Source organism: Trifolium pratense, linkage group LG3 (genome assembly GCF_020283565.1).
Source record: "Trifolium pratense cultivar HEN17-A07 linkage group LG3, ARS_RC_1.1, whole genome shotgun sequence".
NCBI classification, from domain to species: domain Eukaryota; kingdom Viridiplantae; phylum Streptophyta; class Magnoliopsida; order Fabales; family Fabaceae; genus Trifolium; species Trifolium pratense.
The window spans coordinates 10,718,120-10,737,449 of NC_060061.1; the positions used below are offsets into that span (position 1 = coordinate 10,718,120).

Here is a 19,330-nt window from a genome sequence, read left to right on the forward strand (position 1 = left end):
AGGAAGTTATGCGAGAGGTGGCCAAAATTTGTGCGTTGAAGAGACAATTTTAGACACCGACAAAGAGAGGGTTGTGAGTGCGTGGGTGGACAAGTATATGCACATGGGCAACCATACCACAAATAGAGCTGAAAGCGTCCATGGTGTCTTAAAATCATACACGAATTAAGACACCATGGATGCTTTCAGCTCTATTTGTGGTATGGTTGCCCATGTGCATATACTTGTCCACCCACGCACTCACAACCCTCTCTTTGTCGGTGTCTAAAATTGTCTCTTCAACGCACAAATTTTGGCCACCTCTCGCATAACTTCCTAAACTTCAAAACATTTTCAACATACTTGTCCTTGGATGTGCAAAGAATATATCTTGAAGATGTTCAGCTCCATCTTCAACAATCGTCCGATACTTGAAGAAATATTTGTTATCGTCGAGCTCTATGCACAAGTGTTGCATTTCAGTCATGGACGCCCTCAATTTAGCTTTGTACCTATGACGAGCGTTGTATGCTTGCTTTGTCGATGTCTTGTTATCTGGATCTCTTTCTTTCAATGTGGACAATATATTTTTTGGAGCCACCGCATTCCTTGTCATTTCGTCCATAAACTCCTTCTCCTGCGATTTCAAAAGCTCCGCCATTAGATGTCCTTCAAACCCTTTGTCCAACTCGTGGTTATGCATACCGTTCACAACAGTCAAACGCCACAACTTTGTTTCCTTGTTGTAATAACCACTAAGTCGGAATGGACATTCGCATTTTCTCGTTTCGAACGAATCGAATTTCAACTTCTTTTTGGCTGGCACATACTTCCCACCACATTCACACTCCACCACTAATTGAGCCTTTCTCTTTTCGCCCGAATCGAATCTCCCTAACTATAATGGCGAACCTTAATCTTTCTGCCACGCTTCGAGCCCATTTGATCAATTCTTCTCTATCGCTCTCTTGCCTATCAGTCGCAAAGTGAGACGGTGTGTCAATTTCTATCGGCAGAGGCACAATAGGAGGATTACTTGGTTAAGCACCAGCTGGAACAATGCCCGTTGCAAAAAGGCCAAGCACAACAGGTCCCTTCGGTTTAACTTCGACAATTTCGTCATCCATAAGTACAACATAAGCAAACGAAAAAAAAAATCAATCAACCATATATAATAGTTACAATCCTAGTAGAATACTAATTAAACACATAAAATAGTAATATGCAATTTGGACAACAATTTATAAGACACTAACAAGCCAATCAAGCCAAATGCACAAGCCTGGGCAGGAAAATTAAAAGTCCTAGTATTTCGGTTCGCAATTACCGAAACACATCTGGGCAAACTTCGGTTTCTATTCACCGAAGGCTTTCCTGTCAGAACACCTACAAAAATAGGCCCTATGATAGCTAAAAGAAATGAATCAAAAACGGTGATTACCTTAGATTTGAGCTTCAGTGCGTGTTGAATCCCTTAGATGATGCTTCAATCTTGATTTCAAGCCTCAAATGCTCCAAAAATCACGAATGGTTATGTTTCTATTTTCTCTCCTCGTTTTGTGAAGAATAAGAAGTGACAGCAGAGGCAGTTATATAAAGTATGGCTTCGGTGAATATAAACCGAAGTAATTCAGCGAATGGTTTATATAAACCGAAGTTTTTTGGCAAAAAATTTTCAAACCGCAAAGGGCAAAATGAGATTTTTGGGGGTATAAAAGAAATGGGGTCGGGAGAGAAAAGTTCTCTCATTATTTGTACCTATATCAAAGATTCTTTTCTTCTCCTTCTTTGGGTCACGAGCACTTTAGTCTCTTGGAGAAAGTGTGATCTAATTGGACAACGTCAAAAGTTATTATGTTTTCGACGAGATTGAACCCTGTGCATCGAGGGATAACTCAACCAAGGCAGAAGTTAAGATCCATAAGGATCTTTTTATGCATGGTGCATAAGTGAATGTCCACCATTAGATCAAATAACACGTGTTATAATCTCCCCATCTCAGATTGAACTCTCTCTCAGCTCCAACGCCGCTCTCTCTCAGCTCGATGGATTCACAAACTGTTCGCTCCGACGCCGCTATCTGAAGCCGACGTAGCTCGTTCCAACGCCGTCGTATCTCGCCGCCGACGTAGCTCGCTCCGACGCCGACGACAACTCTTATTTGTTGTTTTTAGGTATTGATTCCATCTTTTAATATTTTGATTCAATCTCTTATAACTTGAAGCTAAATTGAAGCTAAATTGTTATGTTCCACGAGCTTGAAGATTAATTAGGTTCAATTTAGTACCAAAATTGGCATAAAAGTATGTGTTTTGCAACTTCACAAATACACGCTACTCTTACACTGACCACTGGGATTGTTTCGGTCATCAATTTCTTTGATTATGATGGAACATAACAATTCAATTGTGTTCCGTTGCTTAATTTAGATTGTTACATTTGTTTGACTTATTGGTGAGTGATTGTTTAAAATCGTCGTGTTTGTTGTGTAACTATTGATGCAATACCATTCAACATGTTTCTTTCAGAATCTGTTGATATGTTAGCTAGTTTGGATCCATATCAACTTACTAAGGCTATTTTGTGATCATGTTTAGATAAAAATTATTCGGGTTGTGCATTAGTTTGTTTTATGGTTGTGTTATTGTTGCATGAAAAAATCTTGATCATTTCTTTGGTTCGGCTCTGTATGGTGTTATAAGTTATAGCTAGATGTCACTGTTGAAATCTATAATAGCCTCACTTGTTTCAGAATTGGTTGCCGAAACTAGCCTTTTTTACTTTCTTTGTTGGTCACCCATGTATGATAGATTTTTGGTTTGAAATTGGAAATGAAGATCGTGTTATGGGGGTGTGGTTACTAATACTATCACATCGTCGGGGGTTAGGGCGGTGCAGGTGTGCAACACAATTAAGAAATGTGGAGATATAAGTTTGAGCTCAAAAAATTGGATAAATGTAAAATGATCTTGCTAGTTGTGATTTTCATAGTATTTTATGTTTTTGTACTATAAGAGTGATGGGTGATGACAAAAGGAAAACACTGTTCATTGAACTCTTGATGGACAATGAACCTGAAACTTGTATGATTGGATTTTATAGGATAATATTCAGTGTGGAGTGAAGTTCTCTGTCTATACTTTGACGGGATTTGCTGATAGCATAAGAAGGACATAAGTGATTTTTCTGTTTGTATTGAAGCATCAAAATTTAGTCGCTTTTATAGCTGGAAAATTCAGTCGGTGTTATGTGAACTGGTGTCACTACCCCTTTCCGCATCATTTGCTAAAAAATCTTGAAGAATGTTATCATACTTTAGATTATAATGTCTTTTATAAACAATTAGATTGTAGTTCTTTCTAATTGAAATAAATATACACATGACTAGCTACATATGATAGAAACAAATATACACTGAAACCATTAATATTGGTAAATGGTTTCAGTGTATAACTTACTGAAACCATAAAACCATACTTATGGTTTCAATGTTATATTTCTCTTTTTTTAGGTTTTTGTATAGTGAATGTGTTCTTGATTTTGATTTTTATTGATTCGATTGTGTTTTTGTATAGGTTTTGATTCAATTGTGTTTTAAATGGATTTAACGTCCACTTCATCTGGAATTGGTGATATTCATTCGACTGAAGCATCTGGAAGTGAACCATTGCCTTCATCTGATAGTTCTCAATGTTGCCACCCTGACATTAAGAAATCATGAGACACTTTAGTATTTCATTCTATTAAAGAGGTTGAAGATTTCTATGGTCAGTATGCATATAAAACTGGATTTTCAATCAGGAGTATGTTGAAGTCGAAGAATAATTCAAAGAATAAGAAGTCAGATAAGATACATTACTTACGTTATGTTTGTAACAAAGAAGGTTTTAAGAAAGGAAGTTTGCTTAATCCGAACAACAAGCCAAGATCAGACAGTCCGGTTGTTATTGAATTTGAAAAAGTGAAAGAGAGACCGGAGGAAAGGATTGGTTGTAAAACTGGAATATATTTGAAGTTGGATGAAGCATTGAATGTTTATAAGATATATAGATGGGAAGGGACACACTGTCATCAACTACATAGAAAAGAGCATCACCGTTACCTCAGATCATTCCGAGAAGTAAATGAAGTTCAAGGACAACTTGCTTTAATTAATTCTAAAGCTGGAATGTCGATGAGGACGTCTTATGAAGTCATGGGTCAAGGAGTTGGAGGCACGGAGAATCTCCCATTTCGGTTTTCGGACTTAAAGAATTATTTGATGACAATTCGTTCAAAGGAGATGATGAGGGGTGAAGCAACTGTAATTCAAGAGTTTTTTAGGAATGAAGCTATGTCGAAACCATCTTTTTACTATGATATGCAAGTTGATGCTGCAGAAGACATAGCTAGCATTTTTTGGGCAGATGGAATTATGCAACTGAATTATTCTTTATTTGGCGATGTCATCAGTTTCGATACAACGTACCGAACAAACAATCAATATCGTCCATTAGGTTAGTATTTTTTGCTTTTAAATTAGTACTGAGTTGATTTGGTTCATTTAAAACTGAAATATATCTGAAGTTTGACTTTCAGTAGTTTATACACTGAAACCATTACTCTTGGTAAATGGTTTCAGTTTATAACTTGCTGAAACCATAAAACCATACTTATGGTTTCAATGTTATATTTCTCTTTTTTTTTTAGGTGTTTTGTATATCCCCCTACCAACCATACATAGCTAGCTAGTTGTGTATAATTTTGATTTTGCTTTTGATCTTGATTTTGATTCAATTATAATGTCTTTTGTAAACAATGAGATTGTAGTTCTTTCTAATTGAAACAAATACACACATGACTAGCTACATATGATAGAAACAAATATACACTGAAACCATTAATATTGGTAAATGGTTTCAGTATATAACTTACTTATGATTGCTTTATATATGTTGTAATTTGTTTTGATTTGGTTCATTTATTTTTGCATCCGCCTTTCTTGGTTTTGACAATCATCGCTAGAGTGTCTTATTTGGTGCTGCCTTACTGTATGATGAGACAGCTGCTACTTTTGATTGGTTATTTACCACATTCTTGACGTGCATGTCTAATAAGAAACCACAGACGATATATACAGACCAGGCTACTGCGTTGTTGAAGTCAGTTCCGAATATTTTTCAAGGTGTTTTCCATGGTCTTTGTTCGTGGCACATGTCAGAGAATGCAAAGAAAAATCTCGGTACTCGTGCGAACAGTTCCTTTTTTGATGAGTTAACTAATTTGATTTCAAATGTAGAAGACGAATCAGATTTTGACTACAATTGGAATCGGATGATGAAAAATTGTTTTGATGAAAGGCCTATTTCAGACTGGACATGGTTTGTCCAGACTCATAGGAATCGTATGCACTGGTCTTCAGCTTGGGTCAAGTCACATTTTACAGCTGGTCTGAAGACGACTCAGTTAAGTGAGTCTTTCAATGCTTTTCTTCGTGGATTTTTGCAGCCATACCATTCACTTGTTCAATTCTTTAGTCATTTCAACGTTATGGTTCAGAGGATGAGGGATAATCATGCTGATTTGGACTTCAAGGCTGCTAACACTAGAACAAGAAAAAATTACCCCAACAGTCAACTGATGCGGTCCGTTGTAAAGAAGTACACACCAGCTTCTTTTGCATTTATCCACAGGCAATATGACCTTTCCTTCAAATACTATTATCAGGAGGACACATCAAAAGGGTCTGAGTTAAATAAGTTGGCATTGCTGGGGTCAGTTATTATTGTTGAACAGATTTGAATTCTGAAATCCATAATCTTTTCAAACTTGCCATTCTTCCCTTTCTTTGCCTTTTTGGACCAACCTTTGAAAGATACCAGTGAGTCATTGTGACCATCCCATTCATTTAGAAACTTCATGCAAAAGACTCCACAACTGTCTTTATCAGGCTGAGAAGGCATTGTTGGTATTTCCCACTTAAATTTGCTAAACTTGAAAGGCATTTCAATTTTTCTATGTCTATACAATCCTTCCACAAATGCTCGCACCTCATTCAACCATATATCAAACATTAGTCTTGGTTTCAGTTTTGTTATCCCGTTAATATTGAATAATGTTATACACTGAAACCATTAAACTTGATAAATGGTTTCATCATGTTATACACTGAAACCATTAGTCTTGTTAAATGTTATACACTGAAACCATTAATCTTGATAAATGGTTTCAACATGTTATACACTGAAACCATAATACTCTAACATCTTATACCATACCTTTAACACTGGTTTCAGGATGGAAACAAATGATTCAGTTAAGACCGATGCAGTGACGGAGGAGAAAAATGATGTGAAACCAGAAGTTGAGAAGAAGGATCACAAAACTGATGCGAAGAAGGATGATAAAACTGATGAGAAGAAGCATGAGAAGAAGGATGAGAAAAATGATGAGATAAAGGATGTGGGACGTGGAGCTGATGACAAAAATGATGGAAATTCAACTAGCGAAGAAGAAGAGTTTGATGCCAATAAGATGGATGACGCAGTGAGAACATCATGCAATGTGGGACTTTCACCCACACAACAAACAATCTTGCAGTTTCCACAATATTTTGATGCCGGTGAAGGTTCAAATGAAAGGTAAGAAATGAATATATATCTATTTGAATTTCATTACTTTCTACTTGCTTATAATGTTCTGCTGCTGCTAATCTAACATTAGCATTAAACCATCATTGAAACCAAAGTTCATATGTCTGCCTATGTCTCCACTGCAGAAACTTTGCTATTGTCTTGTTTCTGCAGCCTCCTGTATTTTTACACATGCATGTTAAAATTAAAATGTTCGATTTCAATGACTTAAGAATAATCATGCTGATTTTCTCAACAAAGTTATTTTTGTCCAATAAGAGTGACTTCAAATAATACAGTGATAAATTTGTATAATAGATATTGTAGTTGTAATTGTGTGACCAGTGATCACAATACTTAAGACGTGTCATGAATTGATCGGTAAAATTAATGGTTGTGTGACCATGATTTATGGATCAGCATAAATCAGCATGATTATTCTTAAGTCACTCTTATTGGACAAAAATAACTTTGTTGAGAAAATCAGCATGATTATTCTTAAGTCATTGAAATCGAACATTTTAATTTTAACATGCATGTGTAAAAATACAGGAGGTTGCAGAAACAAGACAATAGCAAAGTTTCTGCAGTGGAGACATAGGCAAACATATGAACTTTGGTTTCAATGATGGTTTAATGCTAATGTTAGATTAGCAGCAGCAGAACATTATAAGCAAGTAGAAAGTAATGAAATTCAAATAGATATATATTCATTTCTTACCTTTCATTTGAACCTTCACCGGCATCAAAATATTGTGGAAACTGCAAGATTGTTTGTTGTGTGGGTGAAAGTCCCACATTGCATGATGTTCTCACTGCGTCATCCATCTTATTGGCATCAAACTCTTCTTCTTCGCTAGTTGAATTTCCATCATTTTTGTCATCAGCTCCACGTCCCACATCCTTTATCTCATCATTTTTCTCATCCTTCTTCTCATGCTTCTTCTCATCAGTTTTATCATCCTTCTTCGCATCAGTTTTGTGATCCTTCTTCTCAACTTCTGGTTTCACATCATTTTTCTCCTCCGTCACTGCATCGGTCTTAACTGAATCATTTGTTTCCATCCTGAAACCAGTGTTAAAGGTATGGTATAAGATGTTAGAGTATTATGGTTTCAGTGTATAACATGTTGAAACCATTTATCAAGATTAATGGTTTCAGTGTATAACAGTTAACAAAACTGAAACCATTTAACAAGACTAATGGTTTCAGTGTATAACGTGATGAAACCATTTATCAAGTTTAATGGTTTCAGTGTATAACATTATTCAATATTAACGGGATAACAAAACTGAAACCAAGACTAATGTTTGATATATGGTTGAATGAGGTGCGAGCATTTGTGGAAGGATTGTATAGACATAGAAAAATCGAAATGCCTTTCAAGTTTAGCAAATTTAAGTGGGAAATACCAACAATGCCTTCTCAGCCTGATAAAGACAGTTGTGGAGTCTTTTGCATGAAGTTTCTAAATGAATGGGATGGTCACAATGACTCACTGGTATCTTTCAAAGGTTGGTCCAAAAAGGCAAAGAAAGGGAAGAATGGCAAGTTTGAAAAGATTATGGATGTCAGAATTCAAATCTGTTCAACAATATTAACTGACCCCAGCAATGCCAACTTATTTAACTCAGACCCTTTTGATGTGTCCTCCTGATAATAGTATTTGAAGGAAAGGTCATATTGCCTGTGGATAAATGCAAAAGAAGCTGGTGTGTACTTCTTTACAACGAACCGCATCAGTTGACTGTTGGGGTAATTTTTTCTTGTTCTAGTGTTAGCAGCCTTGAAGTCCAAATCAGCATGATTATCCCTCATCCTCTGAACCATAACGTTGAAATGACTAAAGAATTGAACAAGTGAATGGTATGGCTGCAAAAATCCACGAAGAAAAGCATTGAAAGACTCACTTAACTGAGTCGTCTTCAGACCAGCTGTAAAATGTGACTTGATCCAAGCTGAAGACCAGTGCATACGATTCCTATGAGTCTGGACAAGCCATGTCCAGTCTGAAATAGGCCTTTCAACAAAAAAAAATTTCATCATCTGATCCCAATTGTAGTCAAAATCTGATTCGTCTTCTACATTTGAAATCAAATTAGTTATCTCATCAAAAAAGGAACTGTTCGCACGAGTACCGAGATTTTTCTTTGCATTCTCTGACATGTGCCACGAACAAAGACCATGGAAAACACCTTGAAAAATATTCGGAACTGACTTCAACAACGCAGTAGCCTGGTCTGTATATATCGTCTGTGGTTTCTTATTAGACATGCACTTCAAGAATGTGGTAAATAACCAATCAAAAGTAGCAGCTGTCTCATCATACAGTAAGGCAGCACCAAATAAGACACTCTTGCGATGATTGTCAAAACCAAGAAAGGCGGATGCAAAAATAAATGAACCAAATCAAAACAAATTACAACATATATAAAGCAATCATAAGTAAGTTATATACTGAAACCATTTACCAATATTAATGGTTTCAGTGTATATTTGTTTCTATCATATGTAGCTAGTCATGTGTGTATTTGTTTCAATTAGAAAGAACTACAATCTCATTGTTTACAAAAGACATTATAATTGAATCAAAATCAAGATCAAAAGCAAAATCAAAATTATACACAACTAGCTAGCTATGTATGGTTGGTAGGGGGATATACAAAACACCTAAAAAAAAAAGAGAAATATAACATTGAAACCATAAGTATGGTTTTATGGTTTCAGCAAGTTATAAACTGAAACCATTTACCAAGAGTAATGGTTTCATTGTATAAACTACTGAAAGTCAAACTTCAGATATATTCCAGTTTTAAATGAACCAAATCAACTCAGTACTAATTTAAAAGCAAAAAATACTAACCTAATGGACGATATTGATTGTTTGTTCGGTACGTTGTATCGAAACTGATGACATCGCCAAATAAAGAATAATTCAGTTGCATAATTCCATCTGCCCAAAAAATGCTAGCTATGTCTTCTGCAGCATCAACTTGCATATCATAGTAAAAAGATGGTTTCGACATAGCTTCATTCCTAAAAAACTCTTGAATTACAGTTGCTTCACCCCTCATCATCTCCTTTGAACGAATTGTCATCAAATAATTCTTTAAGTCCGAAAACCGAAATGGGAGATTCTCCGTGCCTCCAACTCCTTGACCCATGACTTCATAAGACGTCCTCATCGACATTCCAGCTTTAGAATTAATTAAAGCAAGTTGTCCTTGAACTTGATTTACTTCTCGGAATGATCTGAGATAACGGTGATGCTCTTTTCTATGTAGTTGATGACAGTGTGTCCCTTCCCATCTATATATCTTATAAACATTCAATGCTTCATCCAACTTCAGATATATTCCAGCTTTACAACCAATCCTTTCCTCCGGTCTCTCTTTCACTTTTTCAAATTCAATAACAACCGGACTGTCTGATCTTGGCTTGTTGTTCGGATTAAGCAAACTTCCTTTCTTAAAACCTTCTTTGTTACAAACATAACGTAAGTAATGTATCTTATCCGACTTCTTATTCTTTGAATTATTCTTCGACTTCAACATACTCCTGATTGAAAATCCAGTTTTATATGCATACTGACCATAGAAATCTTCAACCTCTTTAATAGAATGAAATACTAAAGTGTCTCATGATTTCTTAATGTCAGGGTGGCAACATTGAGAACTATCAGATGAAGTCAATGGTTCACTTCCAGATGCTTCAGTCGAATGAATATCACCAATTCCAGATGAAGTGGACGTTAAATCCATTTAAAACACAATTGAATCAAAACCTATACAAAAACACAATCGAATCAATAAAAATCAAAATCAAGAACACATTCACTATACAAAAACCTAAAAAAAGATAAATATAACATTGAAACCATAAGTATGGTTTTATGGTTTCAGTAAGTTATACACTGAAACCATTTACCAATATTAATGGTTTCAGTGTATATTTGTTTCTATCATATGTAGCTAGTCATGTGTATATTTATTTCAATTAGAAAGAACTACAATCTAATTGTTTATAAAAGACATTATAATCTAAAGTATGATAACATTCTTCAAAATTTTTTAGCAAATGATGCGGAAAGGGGTAGTGACACCAGTTCACATAACACCGTCTGAATTTTCTGGCTATAAAAGCGACTAAATTTTGATGCTTCAATACAAACAGAAAAATCACTTATGTCCTTCTTATGCTATCAGCAAATCCCGTCAAAGTATAGACAGAGAACTTCACTCCACACTGAATATTATCCTATAAAATCCAATCATACAAATTTCAAGTTCATTGTCCATCAAGAGTTCAATGAACAGTGTTTCCCTTTTGTCATCACCCATCACTCTTATAGTACAAAAACATAAAATACTATGAAAATATTTTGGCTTCTTCAAAAAAAAAAAATACTATGAAAATCACAACTAGCAAGATCATTTTACATTTATCCAATTTTTTGAGCTCAAACTTATATCTCCACATTTCTTAATTGTGTTGCACACCTGCACCGCCCTAACCCCCGACGATGTGATAGTATTAGTAACCACACCCCCATAACACGATCTTCATTTCCAATTTCAAACCAAAAATCTATCATACATGGGTGACCAACAAAGAAAGTAAAAAAGGCTAGTTTCGGCAACCAATTCTGAAACAAATGGCACATAACTAAATCCAGGAGCTGAAAAAAGTGAGGCTATTATAGATTTCAACAGTGACATCTAGCTATAACTTATAACACCATACAGAGGCGAACCAAAGAAATGATCAAGATTTTTTCATGCAACAATAACACAACCATAAAACAAACTAATGCACAACCCGAATAATTTTTATCTAAACATGATCACAAAATAGCCTTAGTAAGTTGATATGGATCCAAACTAGCTAACATATCAACAGATTCTGAAAGAAACATGCTGAATGGTATTGCATCAATAGTTACACAGCAAACACGACGATTTTAAACAATCACTCACCAATAAGTCAAACAAATGTAACAATCTAAATTAAGCAACGGAACACAATTGAATTGTTATGTTCCATCATAATCAAAGAAATTGATGACTGAAACAATCCCAGTGGTCAGTGTAAGAGTAGCGTGTATTTGTGAAGTTGCAAAACGCATACTTTTATGCCAATTTTGGTACTAAATTGAACCTAATTAATCTTCAAGCTCGTGGAACATAACAATTTAGCTTCAATAATGCTTCAATTTAGCTTCAAGTTATAAGAGATTGAATCAAAATATTAAAAGATGGAATCAATACCTAAAAACAACAAATAAGAGTTGTCGTCGGCGTCGGAGCGAGCTACGTCGGCGGCGAGATACGACGGCGTTGGAACGAGCTACGTCGGCGTCAGATAGCGGCGTCGGAGCGAATAGTTTGTGAATCCATCGAGCTGAGAGAGAGCGGCGTTGGAGTGAGAGAGAGAGCGGCGTTGGAGCTGAGAGAGAGTTCAATCTGAGATGGGGAGATTATAACACGTGTTATTTGATCTAATGGTGGACATTCACTTATGCACCATGCATAAAAAGATCCTTATGGATCTTAACTTCTGCCCAACCAAGGAGGTCAGCTACATTGGAAGCGGAAAACCATTTTTTTTCGTTGTCCTATTGCTTCGGAAGTTTGAAATAATATTCATTATTATTGTTACTGTTTTGCCCGGCACACTCCTCTCTCTTTTTGAGAGCTTCCTTGCGCCTCTAAGGAAAGGAAAGGGGGGGTATAAGAGGGTCATGTTGGTATGACATGCATTAATTTAGACTTTATATATGGTGAACTCACAATGATATAGGATCTTCTATGATAAAGTGGTGGAGGTAGAGATAATTGTGGAAAAGGTTACAATAGTATCATGGAAGGAAATGATTGTTGGCAAAAAAGCAAAACTCCATATATTTTTATGAATGAAATGTGTCCATTACATTGTATAGCTTGGGGTGGGTTAAGTCCTAAATGTACTTTTTCCTACATGGTTGGGGTGAGAACCTCTTGTACTCTTTCCATTTCATATTTATAATATAATCATATTTTGCTGTTAAAAATAAATAAATATATAGATGACTCTTTTAAGGCATCTACAATGGAGTTTATCATTTTTAATGATAGTACTTAACAGCCAATCAACTTCTCCAACTCAACACCTCTTAAAAAATTCTAAATGGGTTCTATCAATAACTCTAAATTTCATCAATAAATCATTCTAAATGGTTTTCATAGAGATATATTTTAATGAGAATTAATATAAGAGAGAGGGTGCTTGTGGTTGTAGTACCTTATAAATACTCAAAAAAAAATCCTCCAATGAAGTTACCTAATAGATAGCGCTTAAAAATTCGCCATTGGATGGTCTTATTCCTTCTTTTGGGAGTACAACTTTAGGTGGAATTATATGTGATAATCTTGGAAAATTGGTTTCTTGCATCTACTCTAAAACCAATTCAAGTAATGCTTAACTTTGGAATTTATTACTTCTCTTTATATTGGTATCCAGCAAGCCTATAGGCATGGAGCCGCTGTCCAGGAATACCAAAAGGAGAAAGCTAACATGTGCCCTAAGGGCGTATGCTAAGAATCTAAATATAGATTTGCCTAAAAATCCGTGCATTCAATTTTATAAAAGTCAAAATACTACTTTTGCATTCAATTTTGTTAGCAAGACCCATAACAAAATTATAGTTGACCATACATCAGCAGAAGTAACCCAAGTTTTCATACTCCGAAGCATATAATAGAGAAAATTGACTATATAGACAGTATACTCATTACTCAAGATGCAATGTGTGCAGAGAAAATATAATACCTAGATTAATTTTACTGCCTCCAATCTCTAACTGCAGTTCACTCAAGCTGTTTACCCTCCGAAGGACCATTCACTCTAATAATGTACACCTGAAAGAAAATTTTAGCAACATTCAATAATTAATATACTGTATGTGGAATAGTGAGACCACTAACTATATGAATTCAAGTTCCAGAAAGCATAGTTAAATTTCATTAGCATTTTAAAAAAAATCGTCAATTATATTTAACAGGAAATGTTAAAATTAGATCGAAAGGGAACTGCTAACAAAGATGATTAAATCACTATAGGCATAGGGTCTTGCCATTAAATGTACTTTTTCCTACATGGTTGGGGTGATAACCTCTTTTACTCTATCCATTTAATATTTATAATATAATCATATTTTGCTGTTAAAAATAAATAAATATATAGATGACTCTTTTAAGGCATCTACAATGGAGTTTATCATTTTTTTGTACTTAACTAAATTTCATGTATACACATCACTTATTTATAATTTTTTAATGATAGTACTTAATAGCCCATCAACCTCTCCAACTCAACACCTCTTAAAAAAATTCTAAATGAATTCTATCAGTAACTCTAAATTTCATCAATAACTCTACATCATTCTAAACGATTTTTGTAGAGATATATTTTAATGAGAATTAATATAAGAGAGTGGGTGCTTGTGGTAGTAGTACCTGATAAATACTAAAAAAAAAATCCTCCAATGAAGTTACCGATGATCTTATTCCCTCTTTTGGGAGTACAACTTTAGGTGGAATTATATGTGATAATCTTGAAAAATTGGTTTCATTGTATCTACTCTAAAATCAATTCAAGTAATGCTTAACTGTGGAATTTATTACTTCTCTTTATATTGGTATATCCAGCAAGCCTATAGGCATGGAGCCACTGTCCATGAATAACAAAAGGAGAAAGCTAACATGTGCTAAGAAACTAAATATAGAAATATTTGCCTAAAAATCCGTGCATTCAATTTTATAAAATTCAAAATATTACTTTTTTCAATGCAAGTTTTCCACTTTTGAGTTCCCATGTTAACAAGACCCATAACAAAATTATATTTGACCATACATCAGCAGACGTAACCCAAGTTTTCATACTCCAAAGCATATAGAGAAAAATGATTATATAGACAGTATACTCATTACCTAGATTAATTTTACTGCCTCCAATCTCTAACTGCAGTTCACTCAAGTTGTTTACCCTCCGAAGGACCATTCACTCTAATAATGTACACCTGAAAGAAAATTTTAGCAACATTCAATAATTAATATGTGGAATATTGAGATCACTAACTATATGAATTCAAGTTTCAGAAAGCATAGTTAAATTTCATTAGCATTTTAGAAAAATTCGTCAATTATTTAACAGGAAATGTAACACAAATGCTAAAATTAGATCGAAAGGGAACTGCTAACAAAGATGATTAAATCACTATCGGTATAGGGTCTTGCCATTAAATGTCCTAATAAAATAATAAATATGGTGAATTTATTAAACAACAAGGTATGAATCAGAAAATGATCAAAATATCATCACCTTGAATGCAGTGCGTTTAACTAATTCAAATATTAAAGCGTCTCCGTCAACAAGGTTATGAGCAATAGCAAAACCTCTCCATCCACCGCTAAGTCCTGTTTTTTTAGCCAAATATGTAGTTCTTGACTCCTCCCCATCCTCATCGATCAAAGTCATCTCTTCGTCATGTTTTGGAAGGTGTTCCTTGCAGAAATGAACCGGAAGGCCCTGTTGTCAAGGATTGCCAAAATGATTAACAAATTATAAATTGTGGCTGTAAGCAATGATATAGTATAATTGAATTTGGAAGTTAGTTGTTTATTGAGTTGAAAGGTCAGTATAATTTAATCTATTTGTACAAGGCTCTGGGCTAATCTACCCCATTTAACAATGACTAATCTTTGTTAGAATGACAATTACATTTGCATAAGTTGTGAAAACACCCTCCATACGATTGGGACTAAAATACGAAATGCTCAGCATGGCCCTGACTGTGCACACAATTGTTAAAAGCCCAATCCAGAACACTCTTTGGCTTCCTCAACCAAGCAATCAAAACATAAGATATACACAACCTCCCACATATAAGGAAAATATCTAAGAAAACATGGGAAAATAATTACTATAGAATATTGACTGGATTTTAAATGTGTCAAAACTGATATCTTTTAAACTTAAACGAGACTTGGAGTAATAGAACATTAGACAAAACATCCAAGCGTGAAACAAACATTACGATCCAAAACACACTGGTGCACATCAGAGGTGTACCAATCCCACTACAAGTACAGCATCATAATTCTTGCTGCTGACATCGTTTAGTGCTAATAACCATGCATGTGTCTTGTAATTCATGAGTGCTACCGCGATTCTGTCACAATCCAATGGAGTGATGGAGTCATCGTTATTAACATCATAGTTAACTTCAAATTGACTTAAGTCTGACTCCAGGTTTCATACATCAATTTTTGCTCCAAAGATTTCGTTTGAAAATCAGACAAATTCACTTCTGACTTTGCATAACCAATGGATATTATTCCATCTTTCAGCAACTACATAAAACAACATATCTCTCAATGAAGAAAAACTCCTAAGTTGATAAAATGGATGTTTCAAACTACATTTTATACTATGAAAAGTAAAAAATGAAATATTTCAAAGAAAATTGACTTTGGAAAAGCTAAATTATTATTCTTTCACTTGAGAAAGAGTAGTGTAGATTTTTAAAATAAAATAAAAAGGAAGTAAATGTAATCTGAATTAATACTAATACCAAGTATGTCACATTTATGAATGAATGAAAGTCAATCTCCTCTCCTGTAAATAGAGCAACTGTGTGTGGTCACTTGTGTTAGAGTCTCATACAGGGAGTGTGTTATCAATTTTTGTAACGCTTGAGTTTTTAGAATGATACACAATTTGAGTTGGATTGTAATCTTATTTGACTTGATACACAACTTGAGTTAGATGTTAAGAGTCCCACATCGGTTGCGAAATGGCCTGAATGTGTGTTTATAAGCAAGAGGCAATCCTCACCTTACAAGCCGGTTTTGTAAGGTTGAGTTAGGCCCAACACTCATTTCTGGAGTGGTATCAGAGCCTTTATGACTAAGTGGTCTAGAGTTCGATTCTCGCTCCCCTCAATTTCTAATTAAAAAGTGGAACTTAAGCGTATGGTAAGTGGGCCTATGCATTATCCACGCTTCAAGCCCAAGTGGGCTCTTGCGTGAGGGGGCGTGTTAGAAATAATATAAAACCATTTATGTGCTCTATCCTAAAAGCTTAAGCTTTTGGGATAATCGGTTATTTGACATTAGATTGTTATTGTTGGAATCTTATTTGAAAAACTTGTTTTTTTCTTTTTATACAGATGACGGCCTAATGCCAAAAACATTTTAGTTCAACAAGTTTCATTTCTCCAATAATCTAGATACAAGCTCCCACCGAGTAAAAGGGTACAAGCTTAAATTAATAGACTGAGATCAAGCTACCCCCAAGGCCCCAACAAGTTCCATTGAAAAGCAAAGCATTAAAAACAATAACTAAACCAACATTAATACATATAAAATGAAAAGTTCCATCCAATTAAGCAAATTCCCATTTTGTGAAAAGGCATAGCTTAAACTGAAGAGACATGAAAATAAGCAACACAACACAAATATACATCTATTTGAATTTGAACAAGCCAGTAATAGATTGCAAGTGTAAATTTACAATGAAAGTGAGTTAAATTCAAACAAACATATACATCTATTTCATCCAATTAACTAAATGAAAAATGCAGAAGAGAAATTACCAGCCAGAATCCACCAGTGACATGAGATTGAAGCATCGACTTAATAAAAATTGGATGATCAGAATCTAAATCGGATTGTAACTTTTCCGCCTTTTCCAATGCTTCCTCTCTAGCTTCATCGGAAGCATACACTCTCTTCGAATAATCCCTGTACTTGTTATAACCTCCTCTACACACACACACACAAAAAAAAAATGTGAGTTCAATCCATAGAAGAATAATATCTGTGTGTGTAAAGTTTGAGAAAAGAAAAATACCTTGAAATTCGATTTCTAGGTAGATCAATAAGAACCTGATAGAAAAAATAAAATTAGGTTAAATAGTGAAAAATTGATGAAAGAAATGATGAATGTGAGTTAGGGTTAGTTACTCTACTTCTTTGTAAATGGGAGTAGGCAAGTTGGCGACACGGCTGGAGCGTCGGACAACAACGAGCTCTTTGTGGATGGTGCGAGTGCGAGGTTTGGAAGGGGATGGTTTTGAAACGGCGGAGGAAGATGATTTGTGAAGGGATTGAGAAAGTTGATGAAGATTGAGAGCTTCCATTCTCTTTTTGTTTTCTTCCATTCTTTTCCGGCGACTCTCTTCGTATGATGCTGCTGCTGCTGCCGCCACCATTTTTGAGTTCTCTCTCTCTCACTGTGTGTTCTGAGTCTACTCAAATCAAAAGTGCGATGCTTTACTCGTCGACCGTTGCGTTTCCATTCCCCCTCACTGCTATATATAAAAAAATTTAAAGAATTTATTAATTATTTTATTAATTAAAAATTCTTCATTTCTTAATTAATTTTTTTGACTAATTTTTTTTAATTAATAAAAACAAATAATAAAGTTTTCAGAATTTTTTTAAAAAAAAATTATTATTATTAGCTGACGTGGAATTAAAAATAAATATAAATTAAAAAATTCACATGTGCATGACACATCATCAAAATTCACAGTTATATGTCCAGTTGTCCACCAGAAGGCAAAATAAGATAATTTTCATATTTCGATCAAAAAAAAAAAAAAAAGATAATTTTCATATTGCAAGGGTGGATTCAGAAAAGAAAAAAAATACGCAAATGTAAATTAAATTTCGCTAACTTTGCCAGGATAAACAACCACTTACCCTTTAATAAAATGCTGCATAGAATAACTTTTGTTACTTAAGAAAAGTATCATCTAATAACCATGAATATATTTGAAAACACTGAGGGTCTGTTTGGTTCAACATAAGGGGAGGGGAGGTATTTTAATAAAGGAGAAGAGAGGTGATGGAGAGGATGTGAAATTTGTAATTACACATATGTTTGGTTCAAAAGAAGAAAAATGAGGGGAAGTGATGGATTTTAATTATATATATGTTTGGTTCAAGAGGGGAGGGGAGAGATTTTAAAACTAATTTACTTTTTTATCCTCATATATTTATGTTTTAAAAACATGTATCTTTTATGAAAAAATAGACGTCAGTGTAAAATCAATTTACACTGACGGAGCAAACATATACAGTAAACTTTGTTTTTATTATCATTTTAATCTATCGTCTTCTGAAATTCTCGAATTTGACTTTGTAACAATTCTTACTGTAATTTTAATTTAGGGTAAATAGGGTTTTACCCCCCTGCAAAATAGGAGAATTTTGCATTACCCCCTGTAAAATAAAAAGTTGTGATTCCCCCTCGTAATATTAAGATTCTTTGTTTTACCCCCCTGAATTGACAACATGGATTTGGAATCTTAATTTTGCTGACATGGCAACCATACATGGCTTTTTTTTTTACACATGGCTTTTTTTACTGTTTTTATTTATTTAATTTTTATTTTGCCACATATTGAGCTATGTCATTTAAAAAAAATAAAAAATAAAAAACAAAAAAGGGAAAAAACAAAGAGCAAGAAACATCAACAATCTTCACCACTCTCATGGGAAGAACAAACAACAACAACAACCCATTCTTTCATTCAATTAAAAAAAAATCAAAACAACAACAACAAACTTCATCTTCAATCTTAAATTTCATCTCATCAATTCAATCTCAAACCCATAAATCCAAAACCATAAAAAACTCATAAGTTTCTCAAAACATAAAATCTCACGGTTCATTCTCCACCACCAGCCACCAC

General features: G+C 34.5%; 3 protein-coding genes across 3 annotated transcripts; 1 reads left to right on the top strand and 2 right to left on the bottom strand.

Moving 5' to 3' along the window:
- The first annotated feature begins 3,577 nt into the window (after positions 1-3,577).
- On the top strand, positions 3,578-7,191 carry LOC123914571 (protein FAR1-RELATED SEQUENCE 5-like). Its single transcript, XM_045965772.1, has 5 exons — positions 3,578-3,638; positions 3,729-4,475; positions 5,024-5,732; positions 6,255-6,599; positions 7,143-7,191. The coding sequence occupies exons 1-5, from the start codon at positions 3,578-3,580 to the stop codon at positions 7,189-7,191; spliced, it is 1,911 nt and encodes a 636-aa protein (XP_045821728.1).
- A 1,149-nt stretch (positions 7,192-8,340) lies between these two features.
- Positions 8,341-17,922, bottom strand: LOC123914151 (B3 domain-containing protein At3g19184-like). The gene is made up of 7 exons (XM_045965169.1): positions 17,600-17,922; positions 17,482-17,516; positions 17,225-17,393; positions 14,950-15,156; positions 14,559-14,647; positions 13,399-13,487; positions 8,341-10,375 (listed from the first exon to the last, which is right to left on the bottom strand). The coding sequence occupies exons 1-5, from the start codon at positions 17,840-17,842 to the stop codon at positions 14,597-14,599; spliced, it is 705 nt and encodes a 234-aa protein (XP_045821125.1). The 5' UTR covers positions 17,843-17,922; the 3' UTR covers positions 8,341-10,375; positions 13,399-13,487; positions 14,559-14,596.
- Positions 9,450-10,145, bottom strand: LOC123914152 (protein FAR1-RELATED SEQUENCE 5-like). The gene has a single exon (XM_045965170.1). It carries the CDS (start codon positions 10,143-10,145, stop codon positions 9,450-9,452), a length of 696 nt encoding a protein of 231 aa, XP_045821126.1.
- Positions 17,923-19,330: the final 1,408 nt, after the last annotated feature.